This window comes from Schistocerca piceifrons, chromosome 4, assembly GCF_021461385.2.
Source record: "Schistocerca piceifrons isolate TAMUIC-IGC-003096 chromosome 4, iqSchPice1.1, whole genome shotgun sequence".
Taxonomy (NCBI): Eukaryota; Metazoa; Arthropoda; class Insecta; order Orthoptera; family Acrididae; genus Schistocerca; species Schistocerca piceifrons.
The window spans coordinates 405,334,925-405,353,527 of record NC_060141.1 but is presented as its reverse complement, the minus strand read 5'-3'; the positions used below and the strand labels follow the sequence as shown (position 1 = coordinate 405,353,527).

At 38.7% G+C, this 18,603-nt stretch overlaps 1 protein-coding gene across 3 annotated transcripts in view; it reads left to right on the top strand.

The window, feature by feature from the left end:
* The first annotated feature begins 2,676 nt into the window (after positions 1-2,676).
* LOC124794867 (mucosa-associated lymphoid tissue lymphoma translocation protein 1-like) overlaps positions 2,677-18,603 on the top strand; it is a 130,199-nt gene continuing 114,272 nt past the window's right edge. The window contains exons 1-2 of one of the 3 annotated variants that reach the window (XM_047258544.1): positions 2,677-3,294; positions 12,309-12,460. In XM_047258544.1, the coding sequence (XP_047114500.1) occupies positions 3,170-3,294; positions 12,309-12,460 (277 nt within the window). In that variant the 5' untranslated portion in view covers positions 2,677-3,169. The remainder of the gene's footprint in view (positions 3,295-12,308; positions 12,461-18,603) is intronic. The other 2 variants (XR_007016620.1, XM_047258545.1) reach the window with 2 other exon arrangements.

The window sequence follows — 18,603 nt, the reverse complement described above, 5'->3', positions numbered from 1 at the left end:
GTTGCGGTGGAAGATAGAGCAGACATTGCCAATGAGAGAGAAAGAGAGATGAGACTGTGATGGTGGGAGAAAGTGGCAGTGAAAGAGAAAGAAAGATGTATAAAGACAACAGTCAGAGAAAGTCAGTGATGATCAGTGAGAGAGAGTGGTAGTAAACGGGAAGAGAGTTGGTTGGAAATAGTAGCAGTGGGTGCAAAAGAGAGAGAGGAGACAGTGAAAATGAGAAGGTGAGATGAGCGGAGACCTTATATAGGCTTGAGGGGTCTGGACACCAGGTGCCCCCCTCCCACCAGGCGATCTTTAACACATAAAAAAATACCGACCTTGCTTCATCCCCTATACTCACATGTTAAAGTATCCTGGTCAGTGGGTCAAAACCACAAGTAAACCATACCCAAGGACATTAGTGGAAACGCAACAATGGTGGTTGAAGAGAAAAATTGGAAGCTGTAAGCAGAACAAAGGAGACAGTGACCATGGGAGAGAAAAAGAATGGGACAAAGACAACAGCAGTGAGACAGAGAGACAGTGAAAATAGCAGAGAAGGAGACAAATGGTAAATAAGGGTGAGAGAAAAGGATGAAGACAATGAGAGTGGGAGAGATAGACAGGAGAAAATGCCAATAGGAGAAAAAGAAGACATGTATAGATAGTGGTAGTGAGAGAAAAATGTTAGGTATGAGGGCTTCACTACACAGAGAGCCTGGAGAAAGAGATTTAGAATGTTGTGTGTTAAAAGAGTGAAAGGACCTGAATGGAAAGGAGACTATAGTGGTTGAAGAGAAAGAGAGGAGGTTGTAAGCAGAACAAAAGAGACATGTTTGCATGTCAAAATTGTTGGTGAGGAAGACAGAATGAGAATTGAGGCAGCTGGTTCCCCACTTTCCTGTCAGTGTCTTTTAAAGAGAAACTTTATTCATCATTGTTTATGCTCTGGCTGGAGCATTTTTCAAATGGTGATATTATGCTTTGAAAAAACGAAAAATATGCTCTTCTAATGTTTATTTCAAGCACACGATCCATAAGCCACCTAAACAGGTAGATTGCTTGTGACAACTTACCACTGATACATAGTACATGTTGACCCCGAGATAGTTTATCATTTAAATATACTATCAAAAACTTAACATACTTTGTGTCAGATGACAGAATCTTGTCTTTTAGTCTAAAAAACCAGTTGCTGTGTTTTGTTTTCATTCAACAAGAATCTATTTCTTTTTAAACCAGTAAAATACTTCAGCAATTGTCTTTGCAACACAAGTTTTGAGACTACTAAAGTCATTAGTACTGAGAAGAAAAGTAGTATTATCTGCATATTGCAGTGCACTGCTTTTAATAAATGATAACAGGTCACTAATCATTCCTATGAATAAGAAAGGGCCCAGTTCAGATTCCTGTGGAATATCTACCTTACTTTACTCTATACAGACCATTTCTTTACAGACATAAACAATTTGCATATGGTTCTGTGGATAAGATTTTAATAGTTTAAGGCTGCCATCTCTGAGCCACAGAAGTGCATTTTTTTCTAGACATTGTGTATGCCCTACACAGCAAAAGACTTTTGCTTGCATCACAGAAAGTGACTTGAGTGAAGCCTTTGTTCTTCTCAAACACTTGAAGTAGGTATTTGACTACAGACTCTACCGTATCAATATTAGACAATTTTTCCATAAAGCCAAATTGTGCTCCTGTAATTATTCCATATTTTCAAAGTAAAGTACCAAGCTGTTGGTAAATAAGACCTTCAAATTCTTTAGAAAAAGCTGGGACTATGTAATTTGGCCCATAACTTGAAGGCGACTCTATATCTCCCTTTTTATGTATTGTAACTATCCTTGACACCTTAAGCTCATCAAGAAATTATTCCTCAGATACACACTTGTTTATACAATACATCACAGGGTACAAAATAAATCGATTGCTTTCTTTAGCATGTTGCAAGATGTGTCATATATATCAATATTATCTGATGATTTCAACTGTTTTATTATTCTTAGAACGAAACTAGGTGAGACTCTGGGGAATGTAAACGCACTTGTATTTGTTAATGATTTTTTTAAAGTAACTACGGAATAGCGTTTTCTACTTCTTCGATTGATTCAATAAAATATCATTGAACTTTTGGGGACAGATATTAATTTTTTGTTACTCGCACTTTTGGCGGCGCCATTTATCAGTTTCCAAGCAGCTTTGCCCTTACTGTCGGAATCCTAATACTGCTGCTATTGTCTGCCTTTTTGGATTCCACGATGACTTTTATATTCATTCGTATATGCAACGTAGGCTAATCTGGCATGATCAGTCTTCAAACAGCAACGTAACTTGATGTTTCAGATTTGTCAGTTATTTAGTGTCCATGGGTTGGAAAAACAGTTAATAAAGCCTTTTCATTGAGTCTCGGAATTAGTTCTAGCATACACTTTAATCTCTCCCTCATCTGCAGCCCAGTCCACATGAATACAGAATTTTACGCGTTAATAAAGTACATATGTTAAAGTATCCTGCAGTAAAGAAATAGCGTAACCTTCAGTTCTCTCTAATTGAGGCGAATGTTATTGTTTTGAAAGTCGTTTTCGTCTCACGTGTGAACCAAACGGTCACGAAAGTCGACAGACAGCTCTTTGCGCCTTCAATACAGCAGGTGACGTTAAAATGATGTCACATTGTCACGTAAGCGTGCAGCTGCAGATCAAAGCAATAAAGCATGAAGTTGAGGATAAAGCTGTTTTGCAACAACCTGTTTCAGCGCCTCTCTCTTTATCTGTTTACCCCCACCACCTGAATTTTTATAGACAGACTGTAGGTGTGACGTTATACAAGGAAGGAGGAAAACAGAATTAAGAGTAAATGTGTGAAGATCGTTAGAGCGTCATATGTCTTATCGCCGACACGAAAAGCTGTCTGCTTGTCTTTATAATGCGTTTTGCGTGTTCCTCGCTGTTCGCAGCAATGTTTTTGTCATGCACATGAGCCGGGCGAATTCATTGCCTTCGTAGTGTCAAACTGTCAGACATCTGATTGGCAAAACACCGGATGTAAAATACAGGAAACTCAGAATTGATGGCGCCTGAAAATTGTTTCTGCTCTACTTGTTGAGAAAGAGATGTGAAGAGATTCATGTCAAATTATTCATTCATTTTAAGATAATTAATTGCACTACACAGATATGGGAGTTCCAGATCCAGAAACTAAGTTACATAAACTAGATGCAACGATTCGTTTGAAACTCATTGAGAAATTGTTGATTGATGACAACTGGAAGAGACTAGCGGATCTGATGCGAGTTCTTGGGTAAAGTATTAGATATTTTGAATGAAACTTTTGCATGATACTGACGTGCTGTGTTTTTAGCGAATTGTGAAATAACACATTTCATTTCTTGGCCTGTAAAAATAATTTTGGTTTTCTTGTATCGCGTGAGAATGCGTCTGTGGAAAATTCACTAACGATTTCGCACCAATTACTAACTGTAAGCAACGTGTACATTTAGCGGCGTAGAAACAATGTGCAACAGGACATGTCACATGCAGTGTTGTTCAGTTCATTCTTTGCTCGTGCATTGTAGCTGATAATTATTGTGTGAGAGTATTAGGTTCACTATCAAATTTTATCTGCAGACAAAGGCAGATGTAACACTTACGTTCGGACTGCATTTACCATATTACATTAGAGTACCTACATGAAGGCTGCAGGTGTATTAATTTATAACAGGATTACACTTCACTACAACATTAATGATTGTTACATATTTTGTGTGTGCAGTGTAACACACTCAATCTGTAGACTGTACTCTATAAGAGTTACAGTTTTATGCGATTTTTAAAATGCTGGATTGCTTTTATCCACTTAATTGAGTTACGTTGCTAGTCCCCCCCACCTCTAACTGAATGCTGTGAACATTTATACTGATCTTTTTAAAAGTAATATCATTTGCCTTTGGCTACTTGTGTGTTTTTTGTCTTCAGCTGCCACTCAGTTCATTTTTCAAAAATTATGTGCTGAAGGGCTTTGTTTTGGAAGGGGATTGGAGAGGGCACGAAATTGAGTATTTGGTGGGATAATACCTAAATTGAGAGGAATGATAATACTGGAATCCTTTTCCACACAGCACTTCATTTGTTTATAGACCTCTCATGAAACACTACCAAAAAAATATTATGGAGTAATAAGTGAGGCAGTTATGCCAAATTGACTTTAGTTGAAAATGTTGGTGAAAGGTTGTCTTTTTATAGCACTTGTGCAGGACTGTAGTATAGTCAGTATAAGAAGATTCCTGGCAGCTAACAGTACTCTTCCCAGCTTTCAGCAGTGTAGCATTAACGGCTGCAGATGAGAACAGTAGTTGTTCGTATAGCTGTGAGAACATGAGTTGCTTCCATAGAGATGTTTGCGAAACAACATGACCTGATCGGTTGATTTGGGCGCCCGAAGCTGCCATGCCCAGCCCACTGCAAGTGTCGGGCATCTTCTTTCGCCAACTAGAGTACAGCTGCTTGTGTCATGCATTGCCCTTTTGGAAATATTGTAGTTTTTCCTGCATGTAGGTAAATTGTAACTAGATTTTCCCTTTGTAACAACTGTGCTAACTCGGGCACTTGTTATACTGTAAGAAAGGATCATCATCATCATTCGCTGAAATGAAACTTTAATGACTTCTGGTCTGGCTTTGTGCGATCTGATTCAAACTTAATAAAGTCTCATAAATTTTACAGAGATATGTTAACTAGAAAGGCTTAAAACTGATATATGTTTTGTTGTTAAACCAGCAGTGAGCCTGTGGAAGTCATCACAGATATGCTTAAATCAACGAGATCGGAGATAATACTTCTGCCTAACATTTTGATATAGTGCCAGGTGAGGAGAGACAGTGGTGAGACACTGGACTTGTATTAGGGTGGTTAGCAGCTCAAACCCCTGTAATTTAGGTTTTGCATTGATTTCCCTAAAACAGTTAAGATGAAGTGAGAATGGTTCCTTTCTAAAAAGCACAGCCGAATTCCATCCTAATCAGAACTTGTGCCCTCTTTAATGGATTCTTTTTTGATTGGACCTTAAAACTTTTTTTTTTTTACCATGTTACAGCTTCAGTAGCAAGAAAGAAAAGTAAGTAATAAATTAATGTAAGAGAAAGGATGAAATAAGTATAATTTCTCTGTAAAAAAAGAACTTAAATTTTTGTAAAAAATGTTTTTCTATGATCTCAAAACTTCCATTCTCAATCCATTACACTTTAGTGTCTAAAGAGAAATACATAAACAGAAGGATTTTGTCTGATTGCAGCAGGTAGGTTTGATAGTGTTTTAAAATCTCTTTGAACTAGTCCAGTTATTTTATAGAATGTATATTCATTTTTGGTACTATGGAATCAAATTAAAGAGAGAGAGAGAGGTAGGTAGTAGTATTAGTCACCTGACAATATGATCGGAAATCACCCTTCATCCTTGGAGTGAAAGGTAATCATTAGGACACCCATCATTTTGGTACATGTTTAATGTAATATTTAATTTGGAACTGGTAACATTTCTTATACCAATTGTATTTATTTTCTGAAGTTCTCCAAATCGGGTAGCCCTCATTGAGAAGTTACTACTCGTTCCACATTATAAAATTACATTCTGCTGCATTTTATCGTCAACATATGTACAATGGGGGAGGGTTGTAAATCATATATTTTACTAATTAAAATAATGTACATGAGTCTTCCACTATCTGTGACTTTCGGTTCAAGTCAATATAGATTCACTAGTAACTCTATTTTGTAGGGTCATTATCAAATATTTACTTCAGAATTAGCCAACATAAATCCATATAGCATAGGCCTACTGTTAGCCATTATACTCATCATATCTGGTGAAGTGATGTTTTGGAAAGAAATTTTGTATGCATGTAGAATATGAATAATAGGCCTATTTTGTTAACACTTCTGAAAGTCAGCTATTGCTGTAGAGGAATATCCTGTTTGTGATCTATAAGAACATAGTCTTCTTAAATGTAAGGAAAACGGAAGTTATGCATTGGATTATGTACCTGTAAATAGATGACATGTAACCAGTCATAGACTGTAAGGAGATGTAACTTTTGTACGAATAAACTTCCCATATCATTAATTTCATTAAAAGTATGATATATTGAACATGTAACTCAGCTTTGTATGTAACTAAGATAAGCACACTTTTGCTGTGCATATAATTCAATAAATTTTTAAGAAGCCCTTTTGCATTCTGCATAAGAAATCATCATATTTTTCTTTGTGAGAAGTCTTTTTGTTGTCTGTTCCAATAACTATCACATACTTTGTACCCTTTTCTGCTCATTCATTACATTATTGCATATCCTTACCACTAATACTAGTTCAGTGTCATGAATATTCATGACATATATGTGCCATGAGAATGTAAATAAATGGTAGTGATGCAACATTTGTTGTTTCTTACATCAATACAATATGTAGTACTACATGCTACTGTGAAATTAAACCAAAGACATCAGAGCCTGACCTTGAAAATAGGACAAGTTGTGAAAACTTACATCTGTAAGTGGAAATCAGACAAAAAGTGCTACCACTGACAATGTTTTAAATTGATAATGAGTTGTATCTAGTAAAATAAAGACACAATTTTTGCAAAAGATGAATTTGAAATTCCTGTAATACTTCGGAAAGTAACTATGACACTGTGGCCACACAGATGAAGAATTTTATGAATATTCAATTTTATACAAGGATGGAATGCGTAAAAACAATCACTAACTTTACAGGAGACACATTGAGCAGCTGTTAGTCACATAGCGAAGGTGAACATTGTATCTTAGGTTCTGGGGATTCTTTTCCCAAAGAAAATGTTTAATTATTGTGTTAAACATTGAGTTTTTAGTGGATATGCTCCTTTTTTGGCAGAAGCCAATTTAAATGTTAGGACTGTATCTCAGTTTGTCGTCATAGTAGAGTGCTATAGCAACAGCGAGCACATGAACTTTCATTTACGAATAAGAGCAAAAGCTGCTGTGCATCGTTTACTTGGAGGGAACATTGTAATGTCTTCAGTAATGGAAGATAATGCAAGTTTTTAGTCTTGGTTTGGTGTATGTATCAGAAAGATAGGTATCTAAAATAGACTGAGGGGTATTTGAAATGAGCACCTTACTTGTCTTAAATGAAAGTCATGATTGTAGTGGCCAAGATCACTGCACCTCAGTGTTCTGTGGTGCCATGAGTGCTGATTTACATCACACTGTCAAAATATTTTGGAGACAGCTGCCTGAGGTGCTGTGTTCTGCAACATCACACTCTTAGACTAAACCTTTTACCTTCCTTGATTGTAGATAATTCCTAGTAACAGACTAATTGCCTTGTCAATTCTTTTTAGGGATAATTCTACTGTAAAGTAAAACTTCTCAAAGCTGTAGTCTCTGTTGATAAGCATTTCCTTCCTGTTCCTGCACATGGATGAACAAAGTGTTGAGAACTCTTCTTGTAAGAATGTGTGTCATATTTCATATGCAAGTTGGCTAGATTGCAATAAGCATGGGAAATTGATTGGAAAGTCTCGTATTTATGACCACTACAACCTAATGACCCAAATGTGATTTGAACACACATAATAGCACTGAAAGGACAAGCTTATAACGTGACAGAACCAATGACCGAGCCTGTACTTGCAGTCTCTCAGCTCACTGTGCACTAATATACTTCTGACTGCAAATCCAACATTGTGATTCACACAAGTGGAAGCCACTCTTCTCGGTGCAGGTATTACAGCAGATTCCACCAAATTTGCAATTGTTGTAAGCCAGCTGGACCGTAAATATATCATGAAGATTGAAGATGTGATCACTGCTCCACCTACAACGAGAGCTTATGAGAAATTGAAGACAGAAACTAATCTGTAGGGTGTCTGTGTCACAAGAACGAATCATAAGGCAGGTTTTGATGCAAGAAGACATCCTTCTTGCCTCACATTCTGAATATGTGCATTCGACAGCCGACATAATCTTTGCCATTCTGGAGTCCGACCAACAACTATACAAACATGTATCAAATGTCAACTCAGCAAGGTTAACTGCCATGGGAAACTTTTCTGATGCAACTGCTCACTTTGTGCACTTCCATAATTCCATTGTTGGCTGTTTACCTCGATCAGAGGGCACTGTAACCTACTGACAATGATCAACAGCTTCATGCACTAGCTGGAAGCATTGCCAATAGGTAACATTTCAGCAGAGACTTTAGCTTACACTTTTGTTTCCACCCGGATATCGCATTTCGGCTGTCCTCTACAAGTCACAATGGACTGCAGATGCCAATTTGAGTGGGACCTGTTTGCCCAGCTTACTAAAGTCTGTGGCGCAGTCTCCCATAACACAAGTTACCCCCTCAGCCAGTAGCTGGATGACAGAATGCTGGCATCATTCTCTCAAGGCAGCCCTCGTATGCCATGATACAGATTGGACTGCAGCTCTGCCAATACTTTTACTTAGCCTGAGGAATAGCTACAACTCAGATTTAGACTGCTACTGCCGGATTCGTACACGGCGAAGCGTTATACGTACCAGGAGAGTTTGTAGACGCACATTCCCTACAGCTGCCTGATCACGACAACTGTGACTTTATTACTCAACTGAGGGGAAAATATTTCTTGCATTCGTCCCCAACAAGCATCAATACACAGTACAATATCCAGCTATGTACATTAGGTCCTAGACAAGTGCACACACATCATGATTTACAACAATGGCATCAAGCCTTCACTGCAACCAGCATACAAGGGCCCACACAGTCATATAATGAGAAGTGCGCCCTATCGATGTACTTGTTAACAAGCCCTCTACAATCTCTCTTGACTGGGTGAAGCCCGTATATGTTTTTCAAGAAGAGCTACCTACTGCTGTACCATGATGCCGACGTACTACAGCACCATCATCAGCATCAACACCACTACCGGCATCTTCACCACAGACAGACAGACCGACCTCTAGGATGTACAACAATATCAGGTCGATGTGTCCACTTTCCGGCGCACTTCTTAGGCGACACTCTGCCTCCCCTGAGGGGGCTGATGTAGCAGCCAAGACTTTTCCACAGTCACATCGTGCTTACTCTTAGAATGAACCTTTCACCTTCCTTGATAACAAAAAGTTCTCAGTAGCAGGCTAATTGCCTTGTCAATTCTTTTTAGGGATAATTCTGCTGTAAAGTAAAACTTCTCAAAGCTGTATTATGTGTCGACAACATTTTTGTTCCTGTACGTGGGTGAATAAAGTATTAAGAATTATTTTTGTGTGAGAGTGTCATATTATATATCCCACCCAGCCAGATTGCAGCACATATGGTATATTGATTGGATGGCCTCTCATTCATGGCCACTCCAAAATGATATTAAAAAGACTGTTAATATCCAAATGTAAAACAACTTCTTAGTTAAGGTTGTAGCCAAGGTTATATCCAGTGTACGTTAAGCAATGCAATGGAGGCTAGAGGCTATGTGCTGACTAAAATCAGTAATACGGTACCTCCTAATTATGTTTATAGATGGTGCACAATATTCCTCTTTTCTGTTACACACACAGATAATCTCCTCCTCCCCCTCCCTTCCTCTCCTCTTGCCATGGACACACTACCTTTGCACTATCCTTGAATAAACACACAAATTTAACGCTTCACAGTAATAACATAAATTCCAGGATGAAAGCAATAAACAAAAACTAAGGAACGTAATCACTCACGTGCAGCTGATTTGTGGATAGTGCATGAACACAGACTTTACTAGCTTTTGAGATATTGCTCTTTTTGTGTTTCAAGTACACATCCTCCCATACAGTCCCCAACCTACATTAAGTAATCACTCAGTTGCAGGAAAGTGTTTACCTGACCCCATTTTTGTTTAAAGATTATACCTTGGTGACTGCACAATATAAGTAGTTACCTGAGATTAAAAGAAGGGTAAAAATTGTACTTGTTAGCTTAAAATTGTTAAAACCTGCAGATTATCAGTATGGTTGGTGGGCTGTACAATAAGTGTTTTATGTGTGTCTATTCTGGTTTTATCATAAGTATATTGTGGTACTTTTGCAGAGAATAACACTAACCCCATTTAAACTCCTTGTTACATACTCACGGTTTAGAACAGAAATGCTACAGGAAGAAGACTTATGGTGATATGCTGACAGTTTCTTTTTTAAGTAACATGGAGACAGGGAACTTTATTCAGGTCTCATAAGTCTGATAGTGACACAAACAAGTGATCACATCAGTACATCAACATCACTTGCACAGAAGCAATTAATTTGTTAAGAAAGGTAGGTTCTTGGTATTGAGAGCCAAAATAAAAGCCATTCTCCTCATTAAGGGATTGAATTGATGTGATGTGTTGTAAAGAAAGTTAGGGAGTATAATGAGAAGATTACATAAGGCTGAGGTAAAGATGGTCTCAACCTGAAGGAGACAATCATCCTGTAAAGATAACTGAAGCGAGAGGCAGAGTGAACCATGAATCTTGGCATTGGGGGAGTCAGAAAATGGGATGGGGACAGAAACAGGGGACTAGGAAGGGATCAAACATAGCCCAAGGACAGAAATTAGTGCACACTGATAACTGTGGGGCACAGGGTATTGTGGATGAAGTTGATCACGTTTGTATGTTCTTCAACTAGATTGTGAACTAGCTGTGATGAATGTGGTCTGGTACTGATACACAGCTGATTTGTAACCAAGTCTACATAAAAACTTGTGCTGTGATTGCAATAAATTTTATACTTACATCTTGACATTCCTATCTCATTAGAGGTGGGGTGAAAAAAAAGCTTTAAATTCAAATATGACTTTTTCAATTAAAGCTTTGAAAATTGTGTAGGTGACCTTTTTCCCATCATATGTGCTATCTTAATTACACAGTTCCCACTTTGCTGTCATTATTTAACTCTCTAGCTACAGTAGTTGCCTTTTTTTCTTGTTGTATTTTTTTAAATACAGTACTACTTCTTTTTTAGATTTATCATAAAACCTTTACCTCTTGTGTTTCTGTATTTTTTAATTTTTATAGATGAGATGTGTGAAGCAAAAAATAGCAGAGGAGACTGTTAACTCACGAAAGATATGGGAAGGAGAGTCTAGGAATATAAGTGTAGAGGATATAGAGAACGGACACACAAAAATGTAAAAAGCAGCTAACAACATAGGGAAAGATATAAGTAAAAGGAACAACATCAGAAATTGCATACTATATATGAAGTTTGATAAAAAAAAATTGTTAGGGAAAAGTGGACAGAGGTGTTCCTCAAAGGAAGAACAAAAGAAAAGAAGAACAAGAAATAGAGAGAGGAAATGGAAAAAGACTTGCATATTAACAGGGCTGATTGGAGTTCTGAGACATTGATTGGCATGGAAAATTCATATTACTCCCATAGTAAAGCATGCATTAAGTTTGAGTGTGGTGTTCAAAGTCATGTGATGTGTCTCCTATATAATCCAGTGGGTAGTTGCATATCCCTCCCATGTCATCATCCTCATGTTGTTAGCCATGTGTCATTTTTATCCTGTCTTTGTTTTCCTGTCCACTGACTATTTCATTCAGCATTCTTCTAGGTGTTTATTCTCTTTCACGTCAACATTCCTTTTCCACCCACTGTTTTCAGAATTTCTGACTTTTTACCTGTCCCCCCTCCCCCCCTCTGTACCATAATAGGCACTAATGGTCATGTTACCTTGCACACATGTCAAAGTCAACAATGATAGTTTTAAGCCCTCAAGTTTAAAAGTATCCTTTCTTCACAGATTTTATTTTTTTATTTCCATCTCATCAGGTGTTGTTGGGTCTCCTGTATTTCTGTATCCTGGATGACTTTCCCATTCAATTTTTGAACAGCAAAATTTCCACTAACCATTTCCTTTCCATTTTGTTATTTGAAAGAACCACTGACTTAAATTCCTTCTACATTCACCCGTGCATGTCATTTTATGGCAATCTTAACAACTAGATGCCTTTTCTATCTCAGTTTCATTAAGATATACACCTGTTCTTATTCTGCACTCGAGCTATTAAAAATAATATTGTTTTGATCCAGTTAACTCAATAAATGTTCTGAGAGTGGGAACTGAAAGTTAAAATTTCTTTCGCAAGTCACCACAATGAATTGATGAAGTCGTGTATCGTAGTACTTCATTTATTACTGAGTACTATTAGCTGGTTTTTATTTAATACCAGCTCACCATTAAAGCCATTTAATTATTATAGCAGTATCAAATTTTTGCAACAGTGTGCTGAGGTGAAATAAGAAACTACTGGATCATTAAATAAAATTTCCTTTTTCAGACACGACACAGTTGAAAGACTTCAGTGCTTTAAAAATCCAGCTGAACAATTGATTGAGGAACTTGCAGCTCGAATGTGTCCAGTAAATATACTTGCCTTTGCACTAAAGACGCAGGAACTGTTTGATGCACTTGCACTATTTGTAGAAAGAGGTATGTTCATACTGACATTCTTTATGTTAAATGAATGACAGTAGCGTATTAGATATAATTATTTCTTAAATTTAAGTGTAGCAGTTAAGATTGAAATGACAAGTTATACAGTTGCCAAGACCCTATGTTCACCAAAACCAAAAGCTAAGAGAGATCTCATAAAAATACAAAAATGAATACAGTGTAGCGAATGCCAGAATGAAAGATTTGTTCTTCAGGAATAATACAGATGAAAAGAGAGAAGGAAATCCATTTAAGAGGACCATAGAATAAGTGCATCAGAAATTGAGATGTGGGACATACACTGATCAGCCAGAACATTATGACCACCTGTAGTAGCTGGTATGTCTACCTTTGGCACAGGTAACAGTGGTGATGCTTCTTAGTACGGAAGCAGTGAGGCTGTGGTAGGTCACTAAAGGGAGCTGACACCACACCTGCACACACAAGTCACCTAATTCCTATAAATTGTGGGGAGGAGGGCAATGAGCTCTGACACCGTGTTCAGTGATGTTCCAGATGTGTTTGATCAGGTTCAGAACTGGCGAGTTGGGAGGAGGAGGAGGAGGAGGAGGAGGAGGAAAGGGGGGGGGGGAGGCAGTACAGCAGTTGGAACTGACCACTGTCTTCCTCGAACCACCTCAACACACTCCTGGCCTTGTGACATGCCACATTTTCTTGTTGCAAAATGCCAATGCAGTCGGGAAACATTATAATCATGAAGGGGTGTACATGGCATGCAACAAATTTACAATACTCCTTGGCAATCATGGTGCCTTGCATGATCTCCACTGGCCCCATGGATGCCCACATGAATATTTCCCAGAGCATAATGAAGCAGCCGTCAGCTTTTCTGCATCCTGCAGTACAGGTGTCAAGGAGCTGTTTCCCTGGAAGACGAGGGACCCACATCCTTCCATCAGCATGATGATGAGAGTATCGGAATTCATCAGACATTGTAATGCTTTGCCACTGTACCAATGTCTGGTGCTGATGGTCATGTTGCTATTTCAGACGTAGTTGCTGATGTCATTGTGTTAACATTGACACATACAGGGGTCGATGGCTGTGGAGGCCTACTGTTAGGAGTGTTCGGTGCACTGCATATTCAGACACACTTGTTCTCTACCCAGCATTAAAGTCTGGTGTTAGTTCTGTTCTGGCGTAACATAAAGTGCTGGCATGATGGTCAAGGACGGAAGAGCAGAGAGGGCTATGAGATGACATCAACCAATAGAACGCTGACAGACCTCTCTCTAGGACGACACCAAAACAGGAGCGGCATCTAGACCAAGAAAATATAAGTGCCACCACCACCTGGCCGCGGCCCAGTTGCAGTCTAGGCAGTCTACAAGATTGACAGCAGCGACTTAGGAGATGTATTTCTCGTCTTGGATGTATTTCTCGTCTTGTGTTATGAATTGCATATACTGAAGAGATTGCTTATGTTTCATGTCACCTTTTGCCTGTGACATCTCATTGTACATTTCTCAAAGTTAAGTATTGTCAATTATCTTACTGTAATAAAATCTCATTAATTAGATTTGCATGAATTTTTGTCTAGCGATCCGAGAAAGCGGGTTTCCTAGGCACCCTTTATCAGATGAGTGGGCAGAACACAAGAAGTTCAATGACAATTCGCTGCCTGTCCCGTTTCGCCAGTCTGCCCAGCCTATGGTACCCGACATCTGTAGTGAGGGGTGGCTGCCCAACCCCACAATATCTGGATGCGGTTTCACCTTGGTTTCGCCACATGTTTAAGATACTCACCACAGCACTCCTCGAACACCCAACAAGTTGTGCAGTCTCCAAAGTGCTCATGCCTAGCCTCCGGGCCATCACAATCTGCTCAGATAGATCTCGCACCTTCCCCATCCTACACATGGACAGCACACCCACTGATACTACATGCACTGTGTGTGTGTGTGTGTGTGTGTGTGTGTGTGTGTGTGTGTGTGTGTGTGTGTGTGTGTGTGAGAGAGAGAGAGAGAGAGAGTAGCAGTCACATCTGGATGGGTTTATATCGATAGTAGGTTGGTGCTCATAATGTTCTTGTTGATCAGTGTATATCAGGTGCATTGTGTAGAGCAAAATCAGAGCCTGGGTAGCACGTTGAAGTGTACATAGATTTAAAATCAAATAAACTGGCCTTTTTTGTGAAATATTGGTATTTTTATGATTTTGGAGCCATTCATGGGCCAAGAACCACCAAAAATTTTGAATTCACAAAACCCCAAAAATAGATTACTAACATCCTGTATCTTATAGTGGCCAAAGGATTTGATTTTCTACTTCTAAAATACTTCTGTCTGAAGGGGTTTAAGATTGTTTACAAACAATGTATTTCCCTGTTCTTCTTAGTTTCTGGAGTATTTGGTTGGTCAGATTTTTCCTCGGAGTCCTCATTGATCTGGTTCAGGTTCAGATTCTAAGGGCCACTTAATGTCTTTCTATTCCTCTTTGAAGTAGGTCCTAGTGTTTTTAAAAAGATAATCTTTTTGTTGTCTTGTCATCCCTGCTAGAATTACTGCATCAGGAAACCCATTGTCTTTGGGGAAGAAGTGGTGCACAAATTCATTTCCATCAATGTATAGTTTGCAGTGTACATTACCTTTCTAGTCAATGTTGAGCTGGAAGTGGTTATATTTAGTTGTGTGTATTACTGTGTTAGCATTACTATGCTCCAAGAAATTTAGCCAGTCATATGTATTCACAGCAACTTCAATCTTTTTTATTCCAAAGCAACAGCAGAATTAAAATGTGCTTTAGGTGTAGATTTCTCAATGAAGTTATCAAATTCTTGTATGGAAGAGACATAAGTGATCCTAAACTTTTTCTTTAAAAGTCTAAATGCCAAATGACATGTAGGCTTCTTGTGGCCTGCAGGCATGGGTGACAAGAAATTCTCTTATTTTTGTTACTACAGATTCTGCAGGCAAGATACCCTAATAAGATTCATTCTGGTTCTGTCCTATACAATTGTCAGCATGAATGGAGATTGTGTCTTCTCCATGACTATAGATTTTGTAATAATTGTGGAAAAGACTAACAGTAGTAGTGAATCCCATTGCTGTTCCTACACATTCTGGGAGTGATAGTTTACTTATTTGTTCACTCTCACATATAACCCAGAATATTCCAGTTCTGAGTGGGATCAGAAAATAAACAGGCCCCAGCCGTAACATATTACTAGGTATCTGGGTGTGCAGAGTATCAAAACTGTAATGTACACAAGGTTTTCTACTATCTTCAGAATTTACCTTAATTTCTTCCAGCTGTAAATCCATTGCAGTTCCAGATCTGAAATGCCTTATTATCACATAAAGGTAGAAGTTTTAAATTTGCATTACACCAGTTGTTACTTCTTCCTGGTAATAGTATGGCATGTAATTCTGCATAATTGTATAAAAATCTTAAACAAATTCTGAATCACAAAAGAAACCACATTTTTATGAAGTTTTCTTCTTGCATTGCCGTGTGGTTTGTAAGATAATCCCGTATCACTGTATGTTTTTGTTCGGTGTTTTAATATTTTATTTTAATACTGTGGGCAAACATGTAAGTATTTTTATAAACACACTGACCTGTTACTAACTGTTTGGTTCATGGTTGTTTTTTCTTAGTCTGTACATTGTGTTTACAAGCTGTCAAAGAAGCATTTGAAGTTACACACTGCACTTATGAAACTAGCACTCCTGGAAGAAAGGATATTGCGGAGACATGCCCCTGAGAGGTGAAGGTCCTGAGTTAGAGTCTCGGCCCGGCACACAGTTTTTCTCTGTCAAAAAGGTTCATATTAATGCCCACTCCGCTGCAGAGTGAAAACTTCTCTCTGGAAACATCCCCTAGCCTGTGACTAAGTCATGTCTCTGCAGTTTCCTTTCTTCCAGGAGTGCTAGCCTTGCACATTTTGCAGCAGAACTTCTCAGACGTTTGGGAGGTAGGACATGAGGGTTTTTTTTTTTTTTTTTTTTTTTTTTTCTCATCAGTCTACTGACTGGTTTGATGCGGCCCGCCACGAATTCCTTTCCTGTGCTAACCTCTTCATCTCAGAGTAGCACTTGCAACCTACGTCCTCAATTATTTGCTTGACGTATTCCAATCTCTGTCTTCCTCTACAGTTTTTGCCCTCTACAGCTCCCTCTAGTACCATGGAAGTCATTCCCTCATGTCTTAGCAGATGTCCTATCATCCTGTCCCTTCTCCTTATCAGTGTTTTCCACATATTCCTTTCCTCTCCGATTCTGCGTAGAACCTCCTCATTCCTTACCTTATCAGTCCACCTAATTTTCAACATTCATCTGTAGCACCACATCTCAAATGCTTCGATTCTCTTCTGTTCCAGTATTCCCACAGTCCATGTTTCACTACCGTACAATGCTGTACTCCAGACGTACATCCTCAGAAATTTCTTCCTTATATTAAGGCCGGTATTTGATATTAGTAGACTTCTCTTGGCCAGAAATGCCTTTTTTGCCATAGCGAGTCTGCTTTTGATGTCCTCCTTGCTCCGTCCGTCATTGGTTATTTTACTGCCTAGGTAGCAGAATTCCTTAACTTCATTGACTTCGTGACCATCAATCCTGATGTTAAGTTTCTCGCTGTTCTCATTTCTACTACTTCTCATTACCTTCATCTTTCTCCGATTTAGTCTCAAACCATACTGTGTACTCATTAGACTGTTCATTCCGTTCAGCAGATCATTTAATTCTTCTTCACTTTCACTCAGGATAGCAATGTCGTCAGCGAATCGTATCATTGATATCCTTTCACCTTGTATTTTAATTCCACTCCTGAACCTTTCTTTTATTTCCATCATTGCTTCCTCGATGTACAGATTGAAGAGTAGGGGCGAAAGGCTACAGCCTTGTCTGACACCCTTCTTAATACGAGCACTTCGTTGTTGATCGTCCACTCTTATTATTCCCTCTTGGTTGTTGTACATATTGTATATGACCCGTCTCTCCCTATAGCTTACCCCTACTTTTTTCAGAATCTCGAACAGCTTGCACCATTTTATATTGTCGAACGCTTTTTCCAGGTCGACAAATCCTATGAAAGTGTCTTGATTTTTCTTTAGCCTTGCTTCCATTATTAGCCGTAATGTCAGAATTGCCTCTCTCGTCCCTTTACTTTTCCTAAAGCCAAACTGATCGTCACCTAGCGCATTCTCAATTTTCTTTTCCATTCTTCTGTATATTATTTTTGTAAGCAGCTTCGATGCATGAGCTGTTAAGCTGATTGTGCAATAATTCTCGCACTTGTCAGCTCTTGCCGTCTTCGGAATTGTGTGGATGATGCTTTTCCGAAAGTCAGATGGTATATCGCCAGACTCATATATTCTACACACCAACGTGAATAGACGTTTTGTTGCCACTTCCCCCAATGATTTTAGAAATTCTGGTGGAGGTACTGGCAGAAATAAAGCTGTGAGGACAGGTTATGAGTCATGCTTGGGTATCTCGGTTGATGAAGCACTTGCCTCCGAAAGGCAAAGGTCCTTTGTTTGGGTCTCAACTAACACAAAATTTTAATCTGTTAAGGAGCTTCATATCAAAAGAGTCAGTTAAATCTATGCAGTCATCAGTTATTACCAGTTCAAAGTTCTTTCATACTGAAGTGTTACATGCTGTTTAGGCAAAAGACATTTAACTCTTCTTGTGTAGTACAAGGAAAGATGATTGTGACAGAATAATATTAAGTAGGGAGTAATAGTATTATGAAAAGGAAATTTGCTCTCACCATACAGCGGAGATGCTGAGTTGCAGTTAGGCACAACAAAAAGACTGTCACAAGTTAGTTTTCAGCCAGTATGGCCTTGGTCAAAATAGATGACAGACACTCATGCACAGTCACACAAACCCAACTCTCTCTCTCTCTCTCTCTCTCTCTCTCTCTCTCTCTCTCTCTCTCACACACACACGCACACGCACACGCACAGTCTCTCACAACCAAAGCCACACTCAGTCACTTGAGTGTGGCTTCAGTTGCCAGATACTGCAGTTAAGCTAATTTTGAACAGTCTTTTTGTTAAGCCTATCTGCAACTCTGTGTCTCCACTATATGATGAGTAGCAACTTTCATTTTCATAATATTGTCACATTCCATCCTGGATTTTCCATTGTTTAAGTAGAGTGTAAGTC